This window comes from Carassius carassius, chromosome 27 (assembly GCF_963082965.1).
Source record: "Carassius carassius chromosome 27, fCarCar2.1, whole genome shotgun sequence".
NCBI lineage: Eukaryota > Metazoa > Chordata > Actinopteri > Cypriniformes > Cyprinidae > Carassius > Carassius carassius.
Window position 1 is genome coordinate 10,573,074 of NC_081781.1, and position 22,549 is coordinate 10,595,622.

Sequence of the window (22,549 nt, forward strand, 5' to 3'; positions counted from 1 at the left end):
CTTCTTACTCCCATGCTACAGAATATTGTCCTTTTGACTTGGAGGTCAAGAGGAGAGTCAGAGTTTGGTAATTTATTTGATGACAGCCGAATAAGATCATTTTAGGAGTAAAGACAGTAATTTAATCTGCCCAGTAAAGATTTTTAGAAATGACTTCAAAAATACGAGATTTTTTGGAGTTACAGTTAAAAGAAGGTAATATACAACTGGATCTTACTGAAATAGAAAAACAGCTTTTCCTCATTTATTCTTAAAAAGAGGATCTCTGAATTATATACAATGAATTAGGCATATGCAATACAGAGAATTAGGCATATGCAATATTGGACCCACCGGTGGGTCCCCAGAGTTGATGTGGTTAACAAACAAAATTATAGATGTATCCATTCATGGGACTTATCTAACCCTCAATTGTTCTCGCCTATGCTTTAAATGTAAGGTAGACATTGGCACAGTGATGCATGTATTTTGGGATTGTGACAAAATCGTCCTTGAAGGTATACCTTTTAAATTGTACAGCAGGTCTGTGTCTTGACTGTGATAAAGAATGTGTATTGCGTTTTGTATATACTTGGCCAAAATTTTTTTATTATTATTATTATGGTCAACTGCTCAGGTACTTTAAAACTATATGTGGCTGAGTCAGGCGACTATTCTTTTACCACTGGAAAAATTAACTTATGATTTACATCAAAGATCTAAGGTGCTCTGGCACATTTGGTCCTCTCTCTAGAACTTCTAGAACTTTTTTTTGAGGACACTCAGTGACTGTCTTTTAAATTTTTTTATTTCTGTCTTTGCTCTTAAGCAGTTGTATGCATTCATTCAAGAGCTAGCTATTGAAAAATCTAATAAAAAGAAAAGAAAAAAGAAATCATTCTATGCTGTACCGGTGCTCATGAAACTCATGGCATGAAAAAAAAATGTTAAAAACATTGCTCTGCTTAATATTTTTGTGGAAATTTTTTTTTCAGAGCTCTTTGATGAAAACAAAGTTCAAAAGAACAGCATTTATCTAAAATATAAATCTATTGTAATAAAATAAATGTCTTTTCTGTCACTTATTGCAATATAATCTAAAAACAACGACAAATATTTTATTTTTCTTAAAGTAAAAAAAAGAGCAGGGAACAGGGAAGGAGAGGAGAGAAGGAAAAAGAAAAGAAAATGAGTAGGAATGGTAAAAAAAAATAGCAAGGCTTAATAGCAAGTGTGCACTGAGAGGATGCGAGAAAATTGAAAATGATGTGGTGAAGGTGAACATGCTTAGATTAATCTAAGCAGAGAAAAAGGGATGGATTGAGCCGTGATGGAATCAAACAGCTCCTTTCCTCCTACAGTATGTGCCATCACTGCTCTAGTTAGCCTGTCTTCAGCCTCAGGACACTGCCATATCTGCCTATCATAGCAGCACAGTGAATCTCTACCTAAGCTTCAGCTCATTCATTATTCATAGAGGTAATAAAACTCTCTGTAGAGCTCTGCTCTATCTAATCTCTGCCATTTCCACTCTACTGTGGGGTGCAAAGCTGTTTAGGGAGATTATTTTAGGTCAAAGCCTCTAAAGGTAATTTTGTCTAATTCGCTCTATGATACCACAATACCACTGCTGTGCACTGAAGAAGTGAAGTTAGGCAAGCAGAGAATGATGAGGAAATGGATTTATGCCATACTTACAGTAACTGAATAACAAAACACACTAAGCCAAAAATGCTGACTGTGAGAAATATGTGAGTGGAGAAAGAGGAGAGAAAGAAAATGAAGGTCTAAAAGTCAGCAGTCAATAGTAAAAATGCTTGTATTTTACATTTTACATTCATTATAAATACATGTATAAGTGCAACATAACAGTTTAAGTGAAAGATGACTTGAAAATAAAAATGAAAACATAAGACACCAGCATTCAAGTTAATCATTTTAATAATTTTGGAGTCATTTTTTTCAAAAATGTATTTGTTCAGAAATTTGTTCTAAACTGTTCAGTTTACTTCCAGGATTACATTATATCAGCGAAACAAAAGCACTCACAGCCCAAAGCTAAAATGCTTTGGTGCCCACGGGTGATTTAAGCGAAACTGAATCTCAATTGTATGCAGTAATATGAAAGCTGTGTTTATACAAGGAAGTTGGATCTTTATGACACAAATTCCTCATCATCTGACATGTTATGTTCTTGCTCTGTTTTTGAAGCGATGGCTGGGCAGATCGTGATGAGGTGGTAGAAGGATATGAGCAGGAAGCAGATGCTGGGATCACAATGAAGTTGCAAACGGAAGAAGTTCAGTCATTTAATGACTACTTTCTAAAGCTGCGTTTGGACACCAACACAAGGAACCCATGGTTTGCTGAATTCTGGCAGTACCGCTTCCAATGCCGCATTCCTGGTCATCCCCAGGAGAACCACAGCTACCAAAAGATCTGCACAGGTAAACAAAGATCTAGAAGCTGTTCAAATGATATGATCAGTAACATTTAATTTTAAAATAAAGAAGAACAAGTAGATATATTTCATTTTCATGATATATTGTCAGTTTGGCAGTATGTTATTTTGCATAACTGGTGTCTGTCTGATTGAATTAATCCGTTTTTAGGAATAAATTATGTGTATGATATTCTACTGAATTATTAATGGTAACTGTATATTTCCCTCCATTTTTTTTCATGTAATTATCCCCTGGTCGGCGCTTTTAAAGGTGATATAGGTAAACTGAGTTGTGCCCCCTCATCTTTTGTGCTTTTATAATAATTGTTCTCTTTGCCTGTCCACATAGAAATATAGCTGAATATCATTGCACACAAAAGCAAATATAATCTTGGATCAATCTGTGTAGTAATGTAGGTTAGTTTTTGATTGTTTTTATTACGTGACAAGAGCTTATAGTTTGTTATTGTTTTCTTCTTCTGAAAGACCGTCATGGTGGTAAGTGAGAGTTGATGAAAGACATTATGATGTTATGATACCTGCACTGAAGAAGCACTTCACTATAGCAACAGACAGCACAATAGGTTGGACTGTGTTTGGCTTCTTTGATTGGCAGATCTATTCTCAGTTATGAAGATGATGTGCAATTCAGAGAGGTATTGCATACAGTTGAAGATGGGAAATGAAACAGTGACAGGAAAAAAAACATCGGCTAGTTTCATCATTGTCATTATAAAAAGCTGTAGACCCTCTATGAAATATACTTATCCTGAAAAATATTATGAACATTTATCGGAAAGACTGGTATGAAGGCTGTTCTTTTTCTCATATTTTATGGTTGTATTCTGACCATGGGCTTGTAAAGGCACCAGATTGATATTGATCATAAAACTTTGATAAGCTGTATCTCTACAAGTCTTCAATTTAGCCTAAAACTCAAGCAAAGTCAGACAGTATGCTGCCAAAACAAGATATCAGTCCAGCTTTTCTGTGCTGCTTGTAAGGTAGGCTTGATGGCACTGAGAGCACAAGAGAAGCTTGTTGCGCAAGAAGAACTAAGCTGTCACAAAGTGTGTGTGAGAAACCGCGTGAATGTGCAAAGACAAGACACAATCACAGTGTAACGAGGTACCCACACTGCCTGCATGTGTGTGAGAGTGAAGACTTCACCTGTTTGATTTAGTCAGTCACTCAGATCACTTTCTGAATCAATATTTTTGTCTTTCTTTTTTCAAGCATAAATATCTGTCTACACATCCTTAAATCAAAAGAAATATACGCAAGAAGCAAAACTACTTGAATTTAATTACAATGGAAAGGATTAAAATCTTACCCCGTTGCCAAATTTGTTCTTGTTTTATGCAAAAATGCACTAAATTTGGATATTTTGCTCTTAAAAGAAAAAAAAAAAAAAAATAAAAAAAAAAATAAAAAATAAATAAATAAATATATATATATATATATATATATATATATATATATATATATATATATATATATATATAATATAAATTTTTCCTTTCATGTGATTTTATTTTGATTGAAGGATGGATGTTTTAAGGAATTTTTACTGGGAAAACAAGACAAAAATACTGATTAAGAAATGTATTTTTTTTGCCGTGCACAGCTTGTGCAGTTCCAGGAACTGCATTTAAATTATAAATATATTTAATTAATCTATGATTTACTTTTTTGCTTCTGATCTCTCAGTGTATATGTAGCACTGGAATGGCTTTTCAATCAGTTGGCTTATGAATATGGCTTTTGTCCAGTGGCTTGCCAGTTCTAAGATATGAAATTCAATGAAAGCATGTAGTTTGCCAGTCTTCCAACAGGACTCTCTTCCCTTTATTCAGTCTCTTCAGTGTGTTAAATGTGATCATATTTTAACATTAGGGGCATAAAATTATATATTACATTAAGATAAAGTGACATTCTGCCTTTAGTCACTAATAATCAGAAATTTGCAAATATATTGGATTACATTTTGACAGCTATTATGGCTGTACTTAGTCTTTCAGGGCAATTTAATTCGTTCAGCATCCAAATTTTTTATTTGCTAAATTGCCAACAAATTCAATAGATAAATGCATATAAAACACAAATCCTGTATGGATGGAGGCAGAGTGACACAAATACAACTATAGTCCTTACTTTAATTTTACTCACATTGGTTTGAAATCTTTTCCTGACAGGAAATGAGAGCTTGAAAGACAACTATGTCCAGGACAGCAAGATGGGCTTCGTGATCAATGCGATTTATGCGATGGCTCATGGTCTTCATGATATGCATAAAGAGCTGTGCCCAGACCATGTTGGCTTGTGTGAGGCAATGGATCCCATTGACGGCAGTAAGCTGTTGGACTATCTACTGAAGACCTCCTTTTCCGGCGTGTCTGGGGAGGAAATCTACTTTGATGTAAATGGAGACTCACCTGGGAGGTATATTACAAGAATTATTTGTATGTACTAGTGTTCTATTTTAGCAATGTAGTAAGCTATATATGGAGGCAAGGGTAGACTAATTAATAATGCTTTCTCCTTAAATACTCAGTTTTAACCTCACACACAGGTATGACATTTGTGGAGTAGTTAATCCCAGAAATGTTTAAAAAAATAAATAAAGCAAATTGTGGTGAAAATGTGAAATATACTGATATACTATATATTGATTATAAATATACTAATTTAATTAAACACTGAAAAGTTCACTAAAATTGTTCAGTGTAAATAAAAAAGGACCATTTTATTCAAAATCTGTTTTGTATGAATCATGCTGTTAGCTTATCAACATGCTAATGTCAAAAACTGTTGAATGTGCAGTTGCTACATTGCAAAGTAGATTGTTCCGAACCAGTCACCCCTGCTGAAAACAAAACAAAAATAAACCAGCCTCTACCTACTTTGCTAGAAATAGTTTTAAGGTGGTCTCCCAGCCTGACCAAACTGGTTTTTAGCTGATTTACCTCGACGGTCAACTGGCATTTTACTCTGACCACTTGAAATGTGCCCAAAACCACTGTAAAACAAACCAGCTAAAACCAATTTATTTATAGTTCAGAGTAAATCCCATTACTGTGTGTAGTTTTATGCTTGGATTATTACACTATAAGCTTAGCACCATGCTAACGTCACTAGGGTGACCATATGTCCTTTTTTTTCCTGGTCCTGACTAGGATTTCTAAATTGCCTAAAATGTCTAGGTTTCGATTTCCTATTGACATGTTCTCTACAGTCCTCATAAATTCAATTATGTACAGTACAATGCCTGCACACTACTTTTTAGTACTTACCTTCAGCAAATATAAAACAAAGGCAAAATCGTGACATTTTTGGCAATTTACAAATCCCCTCCATATAACATGTCCAAAAAAGAGGACCTATGGCCACACTAAACATCACACACAATTGTGTGTTGAATTCCTGTGTAGAGCATTCCAGATGAGGTATTTCAATGAGTGGAAGGAAACTGCAAGTGTATCTAGTCAGCTGATTAGGTTTTAAAACAGAGCTTAGTTTAATGTCAATATGACAGTTTGTACCTGAATGGCCAGTGTGACATTGAACATTGTGAATACCTGTTCTCTAAGGCAACAATTGATCATGCACCCTCTCTGGTTAGATTTGGCACCCTTGCCAACACATGCAAAAAGGTGCATATCAGATGGTAATAGACTTGGAGTGGAACAGATTGCCTGTCTCAAGGAGATGCTTCAGTCCTCTCCACTCCAATACCCTGATGCGGTCAGCTCCTGTCACCCTGGCTATACACGAACAAAAGATGGCAGCTCCACCACTGCCAAGACAGCCATTGCCTTGTGTACATGTGTGAGCTTGTGACACTTTGCCTCATCTGTAAGCTATTATGGATGAGTGGACTGAGCACTCGGGAGGTTGTGGATTCATATCCCAGGTGGAGGATGTGAAGTTGAGAGACTTGGATGTGTGGACATGGTAAAAGTGTGAACTCTGCCTCTTGCTAGTCCCAAGGCTTCAGCAGCACTGAGCTACTTATTATGGCAGACTTGCTCTTTTTCTTTCTCTTTTTTTTCATTCACCCATATCATTACCCCCCCTCCACTCTCTTTTTCTTTTCTCTAAGGTATGATATTATGAATCTTCAGTATGTGGAGGAGCTGGGCCGCTATGATTACATTAAAGTGGGGTCGTGGCATGAAGGTCTCCTGAGCATCAGTGATTATAAACTCATGACGAACCGCACTGAAATGGTTCGATCCGTCTGCAGCGAACCGTGTTCTAAGGGACAGATCAAGGTCTGTATGTAGTATAATCATGTGCGTATTGTATTTCAGTTATATACAGTTAGGTCCATATATATTTGGACACTGACACAATTTTCATAATTTTGACTCTGTATGGCACCAGAAACAATCAAGATGAAATTGAAGTGCAGACTTTAAGTGTTAATTCAAGGGGTTGAACAAAAATATAACATAAAATGCACAGGAATTAAAATCATTTTTATACACAGTTCCACCATTTTCAGGGGCTAAGATGTAATTGGACAAATAAATATAATCATGAATAAGATTCATTTTTTTATATTTTGTTAAGAAACCTTTGCAGGCAATGACTGCCTAAAGTCTGACACTCATGGACATCACCAGCGACTGGGTTTCCTCTTTTGTGATGTTTTGCCAGACATTTGCTGCAGCTGACTCTAGTTATTGTTTGTTTGTGTCTTTCTGCCATTAGTTTTGTCTATAACAAGTGAAATGTCGATCTCTCTGATGGATTTGTTTTGTTTTTGAAGCCTAACTATTGTCTGTTTCACCTGCATGGAGAGTTCCTTTGACTGCATAATATGGGTTCACAGCAACAGCTTCCAAATGGAAATGGCACACTAGAATTAACTCAAGACTTTTTTCCTGCTTAATTGAAATAACGAAGGAATAGCCCACATCTGTCCATGAAATGACTTTTAAGTCAACCGTCCAATTACTTATGGTCCCTTGAAAAAGTACATATTAAAGAGCTGTAATTCCTTAACCTTTCCTCCAGTTGTGATGAGAATACCCTCAAATTCAAAAGCTCAGAGTGTGCAATTTAAACCCATATTAATTAAATAACTGCAACTTGAATATGTTTTTGTCAACAGCTAAAATGATAAAAATTGTGCCTGTGTTCACATATGGACCTAACTGTGTGTGTGTGTGTATATATATATATATATATATATATATATATATATATATATATATATATATATATATATATATACAGTACAGACCAAAAGTTTGGACACACCTTCTCATTCGAAGAGTTTTCTTTATTTTCATGACTATGAAAATTGTAGAGTCACACTGAAGGCATCAAAACTATGAATTAACACATGTGGAATTATATACATAACAAAAAAGTGTGAAACAACTGAAAATATGTCATATTCTAGGTTCTTCAAAGTAGCCACCTTTTGCTTTGATTACTGCTTTGCACACTCTTGGCATTCTCTTGATGAGCTTCAAGAGGTAGTCACCTGAAATGGTTTTCACTTCACAGGTGTGCAGTCACAAAAAACATCAAGCGCTACAAAGAAACTGGCTCACATGCGGACCGCCCCAGGAAAGGAAGACCAAGAGTCACCTCTGCTGCGGAGGATAAGTTCATCCGAGTCACCAGCCTCAGAAATCGCAGGTTAACAGTAGCTCAGATTAGAGACCAGGTCAATGGCACACGGAGTTCTAGCAGCAGACACATCTCTAGAACAACTGTTAAGAGGAGACTGTATGAATCAGGCCTTCATGGTAGAATATCTGCTAGGAAACCACGTCTAAAGAAAGGCAACAAGCAGAAGAGACTTGTTTGGGCTAAAGAACACCAAGAATGGACATTAGACCAGTGCAAATTTGAGATCTTTGGTTCCAACCACCGTGTCTTTGTGCGACGCGGAAAAGGTGAACGGATGGACTCTACATGCTTGGTTCCCACCGTGAAGCATGGAGGAGGAGGTGTGATGGTGTGGGGGTGCTTTGCTGGTGACACTGTTGGGGATTTATTCAAAATTAAAGGCATACTGAACCAGCATGGCTACCACAGCATCTTGCAGCGGCATGCTATTCCATCCGGTTTGCGTTTAGTTGGACCATCATTTATTTTTCAACAGGACAATGACCCCAAACACACCTCCAGGCTGTGTAAGGGCTATTTGACCAAGAAGGAGAGTGATGGGGTGCTGTGCCAGATGACCTGGCCTCCACAGTCACCGGACCTGAACCCAGTCGAGATGGTTTGGGGTGAGCTGGACCGCAGACAGAAGGCAAAAGGGCCAACAAGTGCTAAGCATCTCTGGGAACTCCTTAAAAGACTGTTGGAAAACCATATCTGGGGACTACCTCTTGAAGCTCATCAAGAGAATGCCAAGAGTGTGCAAAGCAGTAATCAAAGCAAAAGGTGGCTACTTTGAAGAACCTAGAATATGACATATTGTCCGTTGTTTCACACTTTTTTGTTATGTATATAATTCCACATGTGTTAATTCATAGTTTTGATCCATTCAGTGTGAATCTACAATTTTCATAGTCATGAAAATAAAGAAAACTCTTTGAATGAGAAGGTGTGTCCAAACTTTTAGTCTGTACTGTAAATATGTGTGTGTGTGTGTGTGTATATATGTGTGCGTGTATATATATATTAGTGGTGGGCATAGATTAATTTTTTTAATCTAGATTAATCTCACTGTGATCTTGAAATTAATCTAGATTAAAATGGCTCATTCGAATTCTGCCGAAGGCATTCAGAATATGTGTGTTACCCAAATAAAATTGACAAACAGTAAGTCTTTGAGAAGGGGTTTATCAAGCTAGGTGGTGCATTAGAAAAGGGGCTCATCTCCTGTTTCCAAAATGCATCACAAAGTGCTTGAAAAAGCTGTAAACTAATTCCACACTGCACAACGCCTATTTGACACATACTCCGTCTGCAGTGCGTATGCGTTGCATATTTTTTAACCCATGTTAACGGATTCCAGTTGCGTTCCAGGAGTGTTACGTCTGCAGCACTGCAGCGATCGTTAACGTACCAAGTAGCGGACTGCAAACGCGTCCTGTGTGAAAGCACATTGAGTCCGTGCTGCACCACATACATAACGCACACGGACTGCATACGCACTGCAGACGGAGTATGTGTGAAACAGGTGTGAGCAGGGCCGTAGCTGGGGTCAGCGGGGCCCCGGTGAAGGTTGTACCAGTGGGCCCTGTTTGAAATTGTTTAATTTGTATGTTTATTTATTTTTATTTATTTGTGCTATTTACACAATGTTTAAGTTTTTTTCAAGTTTGTAGGTGTCAAGGTAAAGAAACCAAATAATTAAATGTAAAATAGCACTGGATAGTCTTCAATGTAAAAATGAAATATATACAATCAAACCTACATTTATTCAGACACCTTCAACATTTCTCACATTATTACAATTTTGCTATATATATCAAAAATTACAGCCGTGGCCAAAAGTTTTGCGAATTACATAAATATTAATTTTCAAAAAGTTTGCTGCTAAACTGCTTTTAGATCTTTGTTTCAGTTGTTTCTGTGATGTACTGAAATATAATTACAAGCACTTCATACGTTTCAAAAGCTTTTATCGACAATTACATGACATTTATGCAAAGAGTCAGTATTTGCAGTGTTGGCCCTTCTTTTTCAGGACCTCTGCAATTCGACTGGGCATGCTCTCAATCAACTTCTGGGCCAAATCCTGACTGATAGCAACCCATTCTTTCATAATCACTTCTTGGAGTTTGTCAGAATTAGTGGGTTTTTGTTTGTCCACCCGCCTCTTGAGGATTGACCACAAGTTCTCAATGGGATTAAGATCTGGGGAGTTTCCAGGCCATGGACCCAAAATTTCAACATTCTGGTCCCCGAGCCACTGTTATCACTTTTGCCTTATGGCACGGTGCTCCATCGTGCTGGAAAATGCATTGTTCTTCACCAAACTGTTGTTGGAGTGTTGGAAGAAGTTGCTGTTTGAGGGTGTTTTGGTACCATTCTTTATTCATGGCTGTGTTTTTGGGCAGAATTGTGAGTGAGCCCACTCCCTTGGATGAGAAGCAACCCCACACATGAATGGTGTCAGGATGCTTTACAGTTGGCATGACACAGGACTGATGGTAGCGCTCACCTTTTCTTCTCCGGACAAGCCTTTTTCCAGATGCCCCAAACAATCGGAAAGGGGTTTCATCGGAGAATATGACTTTGCCCCAGTCCTCAGCAGTCCATTCACTATACTTTCTGCAGAAGATCAATCTGTCCCTGATGTTTTTTTTGGAGAGAAGTGGCTTCTTTGCTGCCCTTCTTGACAGCAGGCCATCTTCCAAAAGTCTTGGCCTCACAGTGCGTGCAGATGCGCTCACACCTGCCTGCTGCCATTCCTGAGCAAGCTCTGCACTGGTGGCACTCCGATCCCGCAGCTGAATCCTCTTTAGGAGACGATCCTGGCGTTTGCTGGACTTTCTTGGACGCCCTGAAGCCTTCTTTACAAGAATTGAACCTCTTTCCTTGAAGTTCTTGATGATCCTATAAATTGTTGATTTAGGTGCAATCTTAGTAGCCATAATATCCTTGCCTGTGAAGCCATTTTTGTGCAACGCAATGATGGCTGCACGCATTTCTTTGCAGGTCACCATGGTTAACAATGGAAGAACAATGATTTAAAGCATCACCCTCCTTTTAACATGTCAAGTCTGCCATTCTAACCCAATCAGCCTGACATAATGATCTCCAGCCTTGTGCTCGTCAACATTCTCACCCGAGTTAACAAGACAATTACTGAAATGATCTCAGCAGGTCCTTTAATGACAGCAATGAAATGCAGTGGAAAGGTTTTTTTGGGATTAAGTTAATTTTCATGGCAAAGAAGGACTATGCAATTCATCTGATCACTCTTCATAACATTCTGGAGTATATGCAAATTGCTATTATAAATACTTAAGCAGCAACTTTTCCAATTTCCAATATTTATGTAATTCTCAATGTTGGCCACGACTGTATATCTGGTGTCTGAATAATTTTTGGTTTGACTGTTAAAACTACAAAGTAATTCAGTCAAGAGCAGTGAGTGACTTTCATTTTCATTTTCTTGGATTAACATTACAGCAGCCAGTAGCTAAATTAGGCGCGGTCACTTTAAGAGACGATGAACGCATTCAATATAATACACATCCCATTTTTTTCCTCAACTGTTTACTTTCACTTAAGAAATAACTAACAGTTTTTTCGAGCATAATTTCCAAGGTGGATATTTTGACATATTATGTATGTATTTGTCGGCACAAGAGCAAAAATAAGCAAATTTGATGTTCAAGTGTTTTGAGACGCCCTTCTCTGCGTGAGCCCTGAACACCAGAACACCGTGAGTACTGAATTGGGCTCTTTCACATCTTTTTGCAGTAGGGGTTCAATCTTCAACTGGCTGGCAGGAGCCGCCACTGGCATGTCACGTGACCTGTCAGTGGGTGGCTGGCAGCTGCCAGTCTGATGCTGGCATGTCACGTGACCTGTCAGTGGCTGGCTAGTTGTCTGCCAGTCTGCCTTTGGCAAGTTTTAGAAACCATTGATTTTTGGCTGTTTTTGTGTTTTGTGTTCCACCCTCTCTAGCTCATTTATTATGCATCTGTTGATATGTTTTTGTTCTTTTGCATGATTGGTGTTTTAGACAATTTATCCCAATTGAAACAGTAAAATGGCCGTGATCAGACTGTCAGCTTAATGACGCTTTGCTGGACGGTCTATTCAGTCAGCCGCGGCTGAACTGCGGTTATAACGCGTTGCCTTACACTCTCGCTGCAATGAAATACACTGTTTTCTTATTATGAATGTAATCTCAGGCATCTCTTCTTTAGTATGATTGGTGTTTTGGGGACGATTATCCCGATTAAAACAGTAAAATGGCCGTGATCAGACTGTCAGCTTACTGACGCTTTGCTGGACGGTCTATTCAGTCAGCCGCGGCTGAACTGCGGTTATAACGCGTTGCCTTACACTCTCGCTGCAATGAAATACACTGTTTTCTTATTATGAATGTAATCTCAGGCATCTCTTCTTTAGTATGATTGGTGTTTTGGGGACGATTATCCCGATTAAAACAGTAAAATGGCCGTGATCAGACTGTCAGCTTACTGACGCTTTGCTGGACGGTCTATTCAGTCAGCCGCGGCTGAACTGCGGTTATAACGCGTTGCCTTACACTCTCGCTGCAATGAAATACACTGTTTTCTTATTATGAATGTAATCTCAGGCATCTCTTCTTTAGTATGATTGGTGTTTTGGGGACGATTATCCCGATTAAAACAGTAAAATGGCCGTGATCAGACTGTCAGCTTACTGACGCTTTAATGGACGGTCTATTCAGTCAGCCGCGGCTGAACTGCGGTCATAACGCGTTGCCTTACACTCTCGCTGCAATGAAATACACTGTTTTCTTATTATGAATGTAATCTCAGGCATCTCTTCTTTAGTATGATTAGTGTTTTGGGGACGATTATCCCGATTAAACCAGTAAAATGGCCGTGATCAGACTGTCAGCTTACTGACGCTTTGCTGGACGGTCTATCCAGTCGAGTCGTTGCCCGACTCTCTCGCTGCAAGGAAATTCACTAGTTGAGTTGCAGCTAGCGTTGCATTTGGAGGAAAAGACTGGACGATAGAGATGGATAATCTTTAGCCGTTCTTGGCATATTTATTTTTCTAGCTGCCGACACATCAGTCTCACGGTCGGACAGCTAGCCTTCAGTGTTATTATTTTTTCTCTATTGCCTACGGCAACTCAACTGAGACAAACTTAATGACGCAAATGGGTCCTCTAATAGCTGACACTTTAGTGCCCTCCTGTGGCATAAACATATACAGCATTACATACAACATTAGACATTCTCTGATACAACTGAGGACATAATGAACATATTTTAACAACACGGTTTTCTTTTTATGAATGTAATCTCATGCATCTGTTATTTAGTATGATTGATGTTTTGGGGACGGTTATCCCAATTAAACCAGTTAATGGCCGTGATCAGACTGTCAGCTTACTGACGCTTTGCTTCTCGGGTGGGTATGGCTATTAAAACAGTCAGATCCCGGCACACACGTCATGTAACGTTACAAACAAGTTTATCTAAATATTTAGTTCAATTAATTAGTTAAAAATATATGTAGTTCGCAATATTAGTATATCATATAATTAGTGAAATTGTTTAGCCATTAGGGAACAATAGAGAAAGATTCACGTTATGCCTACTGTGAATAGATGTATAGCCTATAGCCTACGTCCAGCAAAGCGTCAGTAAGCTGACAGTCTGATCACGGCCATTTTACTGGTTTAATCGGGATAATCGTCCCCAAAACACAAATCATACTAAAGAAGAGATGCCTGAGATTACATTCATAATAAGAAAACAGTGTATTTCATTGCAGCGAGAGTGTCAGGCAACGCGTTATAACCGCAGTTCAGTCGCGGCTGACTGAATAGACCGTCCAGCAAAGCGTCAGTAAGCTGACAGTCTGATCACGGCCATTTTACTGGATTATTTGGGATAATAGTCCCCCAAAAAACAATCATACTAAAGAAGAAATGCCTGAGATTACATTCATAATAAGAAAACAGTGTATTTCATTGCAGCGAGAGTGTCAGGCAACGCGTTATGACCGCAGTTCAGTCGCGGCTGACTGAATAGACCGTCCAGCAAAGCGTCAGTAAACTGACAGTCTGATCACGGCCATTTTACTGGATTATTTGGGATAATAGTCCCCCAAAAAACAATCATACTAAAGAAGAGATGCCTGAGATTACATTCATAATATGAAAACAGTGTATTTCATTGCAGCGAGAGTGTCAGGCAACGCGTTATGACCGCAGTTCAGCCGCGGCTGACTGAATAGACCGTCCAGCAAAGCGTCAGTAAGCTGACAGTCTGATCACGGCCATTTTACTGTTTTAATCGGGATAATCGTCCCCAAAACACCAATCATACTAAAGAAGAGATGCCTGAGATTACATTCATAATAAGAAAACAGTGTATTTCATTGCAGCGAGAGTGTAAGGCAACGCGTTATAACCGCAGTTCAGCCGCGGCTGACTGAATAGACCGTCCAGCAAAGCGTCATTAAGCTGACAGTCTGATCACGGCCATTTTACTGTTTCAATTGGGATAAATTGTCTAAAACACCAATCATGCAAAAGAACAAAAACATATCAACAGATGCATAATAAATGAGCTAGAGAGGGTGGAACACAAAACACAAAAACAGCCAAAAATCAATGGTTTCTAAAACTTGCCAAAGGCAGACTGGCAGACAACTAGCCAGCCACTGACAGGTCACGTGACATGCCAGCATCAGACTGGCAGCTGCCAGCCACCCACTGACAGGTCACGTGACATGCCAGTGGCGGCTCCTGCCAGCCAGTTGAAGATTGAACCCCGACTCCAGTAGGGGTTCAAACTGCGATTTGTATTTGTTCGTTCAGGTGCAGTAGGGACTTCGAGGAGAACTTCGCAGAAGAGAGCTCGGTTCAGTGTCGCTGTCCGTGATACACGGCTCTCTCTCTCTCGTGCGCACCGAACAAAGCGCGCGAGTAACTAGCTACTCTGTTGAGCTTTTCCACGTCTTGTTTTTGGATGCTTTAATGTTTAAATCGACAAGCGGTGAGGCTTAAAAACACGTGAAAAAAGATAAGCTTTCGTGACGATCGGTTATATAAAATATCAAGGTGAAAGTCATCATAGCTTGCTTAGTATAGACCCAGTTCCCAACCCAACTTTGAGATTAGATTAACGGCGATATTTTTTTTATCGCCCAATAAGAGTCTCACGTTAACGCAGCACGTTAACGCCAATAACGGCCCACCACTAATATATATATATATATTATTATATATTATATATATATGTATATATGTGTATATGTATGTGTGTGGTTGTGTGTACAGGTTCAGGTACATATTCTAAAAAAAATTAGAATATTGTAAAAAAAAATATTTTTTTTAAAATTTATTTCAAAAAGTGAAACTTTCATATATTCTAGATTCATTACATGTAAAGTAAAACATTGCAAGAGTGTTTAAATGATGATTAAAGCTCATTTTGATGATTAGAGCTTATTGTTAATGAAAGTAAAAAATCAAGTATCTCAAAATATTACAATATTTCCTAAGGTCAATTAAAAAAAAACTCTTGACTCTTGATGCACTGACTCCAGCTTCAGTCCACTCCTTGTGAAGTTTTCTAAAGTGTACAAATCAGCTTTGCTTGACAGTATTCTAAAGCTTGCGGTCATCCCTATTGCTTGTGTACCTTTTCCTACCAAGTTTCTTAATTCCATTAAATTTTTGCATTTAATATGCTTTGATACAGCACTCTGCGAACAGTCACCCCTTTCAGTAATGACCTTCTGTGACTTAACCTCTTTGTGGAGGGTGTCAGTGAGTGCCAAGTCAGCAGTCTTACCCATTACTGTGGTTTCAAAGAATAAGAGATACACTGTTATTCTGTAGGGTGGTGATTTAATGAAACTCAAATGTAAATATTATAATATTTTGAGATACTGGATTTTTAATTTCATGAGCTGTAAGCTCTAATCATCAAAAAAAAAAAGTACTTTAAATGTAATGAATCTAGACTATATGAAGTTACACTTTTTGAAATATATATATATATATATACAGTATATACAAATACTAATATAAATACATATGTACATTGTTAGTTGTTGTGAGCTGTGTTGACTGATTTGAACTAATGAAACTTGAATTGTGAAGTATTACCATAGCGGGCATCAAAGTAAAAAAAATACTGGTGTTTTCTGACTCTAGGTGATCCGTAAAGGAGAAGTGAGTTGCTGCTGGATCTGCACTACATGTAAAGATAATGAATACGTTCAAGATGAGTTCACATGCAGAGCTTGTGACCTTGGCTGGTGGCCTGATGATGAACTGGCAGGTAAGAGACTTTGTTTACATTTCATTCTTCCTCCTAATTATCCACACATCTATTAAAATAGGTCTTCATTTAAAAACCTAGACCAGTATTTCATTGAGAATAGCTCAAATCAAACTATGATTGCTGTATCTCCTTTCGGCTCCTTTCCTCTCTATGCCCTTAGCATCCTCCTTACCCAACACTTTCTATCCCTATGTGCTGTGGGCCACGTGTTATTTTGACAGCTCTTTGCAGCAGTGAGCAGAGCTGGATAACGGTGAGGCTGGAATCCCATTAGTACCCAGCAGCCGTGAGTCAGGCTCAACAGTTTCACCACGGAACCTGAGCAGCAACAGGGAATTCAGATTACCAGAGAGACAGACTGATCTGAGATAGAGAAGAAGCTCTGTCATAGTGATTGTGAGAAAGAGACCCTTCAACAATATATAGAAGGCTTTGTCATAAAGAGAGTGTTCAGAATCCATAGAATGAAATACACACAAAAGTAGGGCATATGAAGCTTAAGGGTCAATGACGTGATGTTCTTCTATTCATTTTTAAAATAAATAAAAATACACACACACACACACAAACATATATATATATATATATATTAATATATATGTGTGTGTGTGTGTGTGTGTGTGTGTGTGTGTGTGTGTGTGTATTTTTTTAAAATTTATTTTTAAAAATAGGTCAGGAAGGTTTTTTTTTATGTTTTTATGAAAGACGTCTCTTATGCCCAAGGCTGAATTTATTTAATCAAAAATACAGTAATATTTTTAAGTATTATCACAGTTTCCTATTTTAGTATATTTAAAAAAAATACGTTTTAAAATAATGGCAAAGCTGAATTTTATTATCAAAGTTGTAAACTTTATTTTTTTTGCAACCTATATACATAAAGTTCAAAAGAACAGCATTTATTAGAATTTATTTTTAAATAATGTGAAAGTCTTTAAGACCTTTTAATCAATTTAATGCATCCTTGGTGAATAAATTAATGCCTTAAAAAAATGTCAGTGGTAGTATACAAATAATTAAATGACCTAAAAATACCTTTTTATTTTTCCTAAAATCATTATAAAGAAAGAAGCATCATTACTTCTTCACTGCTTATTATTATTTAGAAAAAAAAATAGTCTGCATTTGCAATATTTGTTAAAAGTTTTTGACCAATTTACTTTGAAAAATATATTTACAAGCTTCATGAGTACATTAACAGGTATTCCAGGTGTAAGGAAAATACGGTTACACCATAATTCCATTTTAACTTAATACTTAAAAATACTTTTCTGGGAATTTGCATCTAAATTTTTCAATACCATATGAAACCAACGTTTTTTTTTTATAGATTTGCAAACTTTTAAATGCCACTGATCTTTAAAACTATGTTAAGGCATTAAAACTCATGTGTACACACATCTTGTCCAGGAAGATTGGCAGATCCAGAAGTCCAACAGTCCTTAAATTCTGTATTTGTTTTGGCCTGTTCTTGATTTATTTTCCATCCATCTTGACTTCCCGTCTGCTTGTTTTATTCCAGAATGTAAGCCTCTCCCACTCAAGTACCTGGAGTGGAGCAGCGTGGAGTCAATTATCGCAGTGGTGTTCTCCTGCCTCGGTATCCTGGTAACTCTATTCGTCACCTTCATCTTCATCCAGTACCGTGACACGCCGGTGGTGAAGTCCTCCAGTCGTGAGCTTTGCTACATCATCCTGGCGGGTATCTTCCTTGGCTACATATGTCCCTTCACTCTAATCGCACGTCCCACTGTGATCTCCTGTTACCTGCAGCGCCTTCTCGTGGGCTTGTCGTCTTCCATGTGCTATTCCGCCCTGGTTACCAAAACCAACCGCATTGCACGCATCCTGGCTGGCAGCAAGAAGAAAATCTGCACACGTAAGCCCCGCTTCATGAGCGCCTGGGCGCAGGTGGTAATGGCATTCATCCTGATTAGTCTCCAGCTGGCAGTGGAGGTTACACTGATCGTGCTGGAACCCCCCGAGCCAGTGAAGAGCTACCCCAGCATCAGGGAGGTGTACCTCATCTGTAACACGAGTAACTTGGGCGTAGTGGCTCCGTTGGGTTACAACGGCCTGCTCATCATGAGCTGCACCTACTATGCCTTCAAGACCCGCAACGTGCCTGCCAACTTCAACGAAGCCAAGTACATTGCATTCACCATGTACACCACCTGCATTATCTGGCTGGCTTTTGTGCCCATCTACTTCGGCTCCAACTACAAGATCATCACCACCTCCTTCTCCGTCAGTCTCAGTGTTACTGTAGCACTGAGCTGCATGTTCACACCCAAGATGTACATCATCATCGCCAAGCCCGAGCGCAACGTACGCAGCGCCTTTACGACCTCAGATGTGGTTCGTATGCATGTGGGCGACGGGAAGGTGGCTCCTTGCCAGAGCAACAGCATCCTCAACATGTTTCGCAGGAAGAAGAAGAACAACAACGCGACCGGCAGCACCAAGTGAGTGACAGATAATAATAGGTTTGAGTCACATTTCTGAAATATCAGCTAAATGCACATACAGGCTATGAAACGGATGGAAATAAAATAATAGTATTTCTTTCTCAGAAGCACGCCAAGTTGGACTGCAGCGATAGCTCTGAAAGTGTTCTTTCTAGCATGTGTGTGTATTTGAGTTGTCTCTCCCATGTTTTTCTACCTGCTGCAAACCAAGAGTATGTATGTAACTAGAGCCAGACACTATCAGTCGTCCTCTATCTGTGCTGAATCCTCGTCCAAAACCTAATTTTCATCAAACTACCCATCCACTTAGTACCTCTCTCCTCCTCAGTATTAACCCACTTTTCAGTGTGCCTCCTCCCCCATGTCAAACCTTCTCCTAACTAAAAATTTAACCCAGAAAATTTAACCCAGTTCTTGTAGAGGCTGTATATCCCATATCCAGTTCCCTTCTAAAGCCCCATTCACACTGATAGCGATTGTTACTGCTGGATGCTTCTACGTTGATGGGTGGGCTTTAGAAAGTCTGATCACAAATTAGATGTATTCCAGGCAAAATTAAGATTTTAATAAGCAATCTGGCTGCTAAAAAGTAACTTTATAACAATAAAAATAAACATAAATTGTAATTGTAAACATGATGAACGATTATGTCAACTAACTAATTGTTTGTACTAAATGTACTTTTTAGTAAATGTCTTAACGTAAGTCTTAAGGAAACTTAACTCTTATTGGTATTCACTGGTTACTACATTGATTTGCTCCATATTTGCATAAACGGAAACGTTTTCAGAAACTCAACTCTCATTGGTAGTTGACACATTGAGTCCCTTCTCATTTGCATAAAATTGAACTTTTCTTAACTTGACAAATCACTTAGTATTCTACACATCAATCACAGCTCATTTGCATAAACTTCACTCCTATTGGTAGCTGCTGCATTGAGTCACTGTATATTTGCATATACTTGAAATACTCTTACTGTTGACGCCTCATCAAGTCAATGCTCCTTTGCATAAACCTAAACTTTTGCATACATTTTCCTACCATTGGTAATTACTGTATGTAACTGGTTTGCATAAAGTTTATTCTTGCTTTCTCTATTTCGAAGCATCACCAGGCACGCCCACATCACATTGCCAAAATCTGCCCACTCTCGTTAAAAACAAATGACTTCCAGTCACTTTGCCACAACAAATCTCTGTCAGTGTGAACGCCCCTTGATTCTGACACAGATTTCAGCTCTGAGGCCTTACTGTCCAGTTAACTTAATTAAACTAAGAGTGGACAGCAAATGCCATGTTGATCTGAAACTGAGGGGAATTCCATGAATCCCTTATTCATACTGCATGACATTCAGTTTAAGCAGAGAAGTGCAGCGAAGGAATGGCAGAGAATGAGCCATCGTGGCTTTCATAATGCTCTGTAAGCAGGTCATTATGAGATACGCACTTGGCATGTTTGAGGGATCTCTGTCAAACACTTCATGAATTAACAATGTTGAGTTACACATTGTGTGCTAACCCTAATCATGAGAGTTTTATGGCTGATAATTGTATGAACTGTATGAATGATGACATGCATAATGATCATTTTTCTGTGATGTTCTTTTCTGTCTCTGTGTGTCGAATTCTGGCGTGTCTTCGTGGGAATAACGTTGGGTCTCTGTTTCATTCATAGTCCTAATGGAAAGTCTGTGTCATGGTCTGAATCAGGTGCCAGACCCCAGGGGAGGGGGTCGAGTGTGTTCCACAGACTGTCTGTGCATGTGAGGAGGCAAGCAGTCGGCCAGAGTCAGACGGCGGTCATACGACCCCTAACTAATGCCTCACAACCCCCCGAGTCTGAATATGATGCTGGTCTCAACACAGCCCCCAATGGCTCTCACCCTGACAACAAGGATCTCTACAACCTCAGCGAGGGGCACGATGGGGGTCCCCAACCTCCTACAACCCATGAGGGAGGGGTACCACCTTCCTATTCCCCTCCTAATTTAATAGACCACAGCACTGATTGTCCTCAAGGGAGGCCGGTGGACACTCTGAGCTCTACGGTTCCTGATTTTGACCAATTTGTAATCGGCACAGGCAACAAGTTGAGCCCTGTCACCTATAAATCGTCCGCCAATCAGCTGCCTCTTCCCCTGCAAGGGGAGGCGTTCCCTGAGGAAGGTTCAGAATTGGAAGCTTTTGACCTCATTCAAGGGTTTCTGTGTGAGAGTGCCACACAAGAAGAAGAGGAGGAAGGTGTGGAGGAAGAGCTGGCACATAGTAAGCTGACTCTGCTCACTCCACCTTCCCCCTTTAGGGACTCGCTTCAGGCAGGGGGGTCCATTCCAGGATCCCCCGGCTCTGACAACAACCCTCCCTTTTCCCAAAGTATGAACTACGCCCCAAAACAAAGCTCTTTTACGCTGTAAAAGCACACGCTCAGGACAGCGCTGTTTATTATTCGATTACTGCAGGATATCATTTGCTTGCTTACTTATCTTCGTAAGTCTTTGTAAGTTTCGTTCGGAAGGCAGGAAGAACCTTGAACAAATGAGACGTCCTGTTGGGAATATTTTTCCCTGAGGCAGTGTTGGCAGCATCCGTTTTCCAAAATGCTGCAGAAAGTTGGAGTGCAAAATATTATTGTGTTGCAGTGCCCGAAATCTGCTGGCAAGTGACATTGCAACATTCCAGGAGTGATAATGCCAGTTTACTGCTTTACTATTTCACTCTTATCAGGATGAGACACACTTTCTTGGATTGTATGTGCTTTTGAACTATGTAGCTGGACTTAGTTCTGATTCAATCCAATCATGGAAAAAATGATGGTTTAGGATGTAGACGGCACAGACACATAAGTGCAACACGTGCATACAAGAGAATAAAATCTCATAGCAGGCTGCTGTGTAACTGGTTTTGGTATCAGCTTCAGTAACAGTGCACAAGTCAGAGTGAAACACGGAAATTGTGTGCTCACAAAACTCACTTGGTTTTCTGGATGAGTAAATGTGGAGTTTCCCAGCTAAGGTGTTTTCCAATTTCCTTGTGGCTCCCAAATGTTTCAGTGCTTTTGCTTAGAGTGTCAAAGGCAAGAATGCTGATTGTAATATTAGGTATAGAATACTATTTTAGCTTCAATGTGGAGCCAAGGTAAATAAAAGAAACTGTATTTTTCTTAACATTACTTTGTCTCATGCGTGAACTCATCCTTGAAAAAGGGAGCAATGTTTTGCAAACGTTTGTATGCTGTTCTGCCATCTATTGTTTTCCACACAGATGGTGTCTTTGTATTTCTGCTATATGTTTCTATGATTAGAATGTGAAATATTTGTAAGTTTTAAAAACAACATCTTATAACTTGCTCTTTGTGATAAAGGGACGTACTGTATATGGTGGCACTGAAGCTGGAGTAACTTTTCAGCGACTTTTACAAACTTTTAATGTTCAATTTTTAAACTGTAACTGAGTAGTTGCTTCTAGTGGTAACTTGTAGCATTTACTGCCAATCTCGCATAGGATTATCACATGAATTTAAGACTGTAACACATTAAGTTTTACAGGACTATTAGAATGCAGCTCTCAAAAGAACAATATTCTTGTATCTTACATATTGTATTTGTTATTATGGATTGTAATATTATTAGGTCTTTTAGTGTAAGTTGTTTGGAACAGAATCCTTTGTTCAATGTAAAGTTATCGACAAGACCTAGAAATGAG

General features: G+C 38.9%; 1 protein-coding gene across 2 annotated transcripts in view; it reads left to right on the forward strand.

Moving 5' to 3' along the window:
* Positions 1 to 22,016, forward strand: part of grm1a (glutamate receptor, metabotropic 1a) — a 38,166-nt gene extending 16,150 nt beyond the window's left edge. Inside the window, exons 4-9 of one of the 2 annotated variants that reach the window (XM_059512615.1) lie at positions 2,191 to 2,426; positions 4,618 to 4,864; positions 6,525 to 6,696; positions 16,248 to 16,374; positions 17,900 to 18,842; positions 20,523 to 22,016. In XM_059512615.1, the coding sequence (XP_059368598.1) occupies positions 2,191 to 2,426; positions 4,618 to 4,864; positions 6,525 to 6,696; positions 16,248 to 16,374; positions 17,900 to 18,842; positions 20,523 to 21,261 (2,464 nt within the window). In that variant the 3' untranslated portion in view covers positions 21,262 to 22,016. The remainder of the gene's footprint in view (positions 1 to 2,190; positions 2,427 to 4,617; positions 4,865 to 6,524; positions 6,697 to 16,247; positions 16,375 to 17,899; positions 18,843 to 20,522) is intronic. The other variant, XM_059512616.1, reaches the window with a different exon arrangement.
* The last annotated feature ends 533 nt before the right edge of the window (positions 22,017 to 22,549 follow it).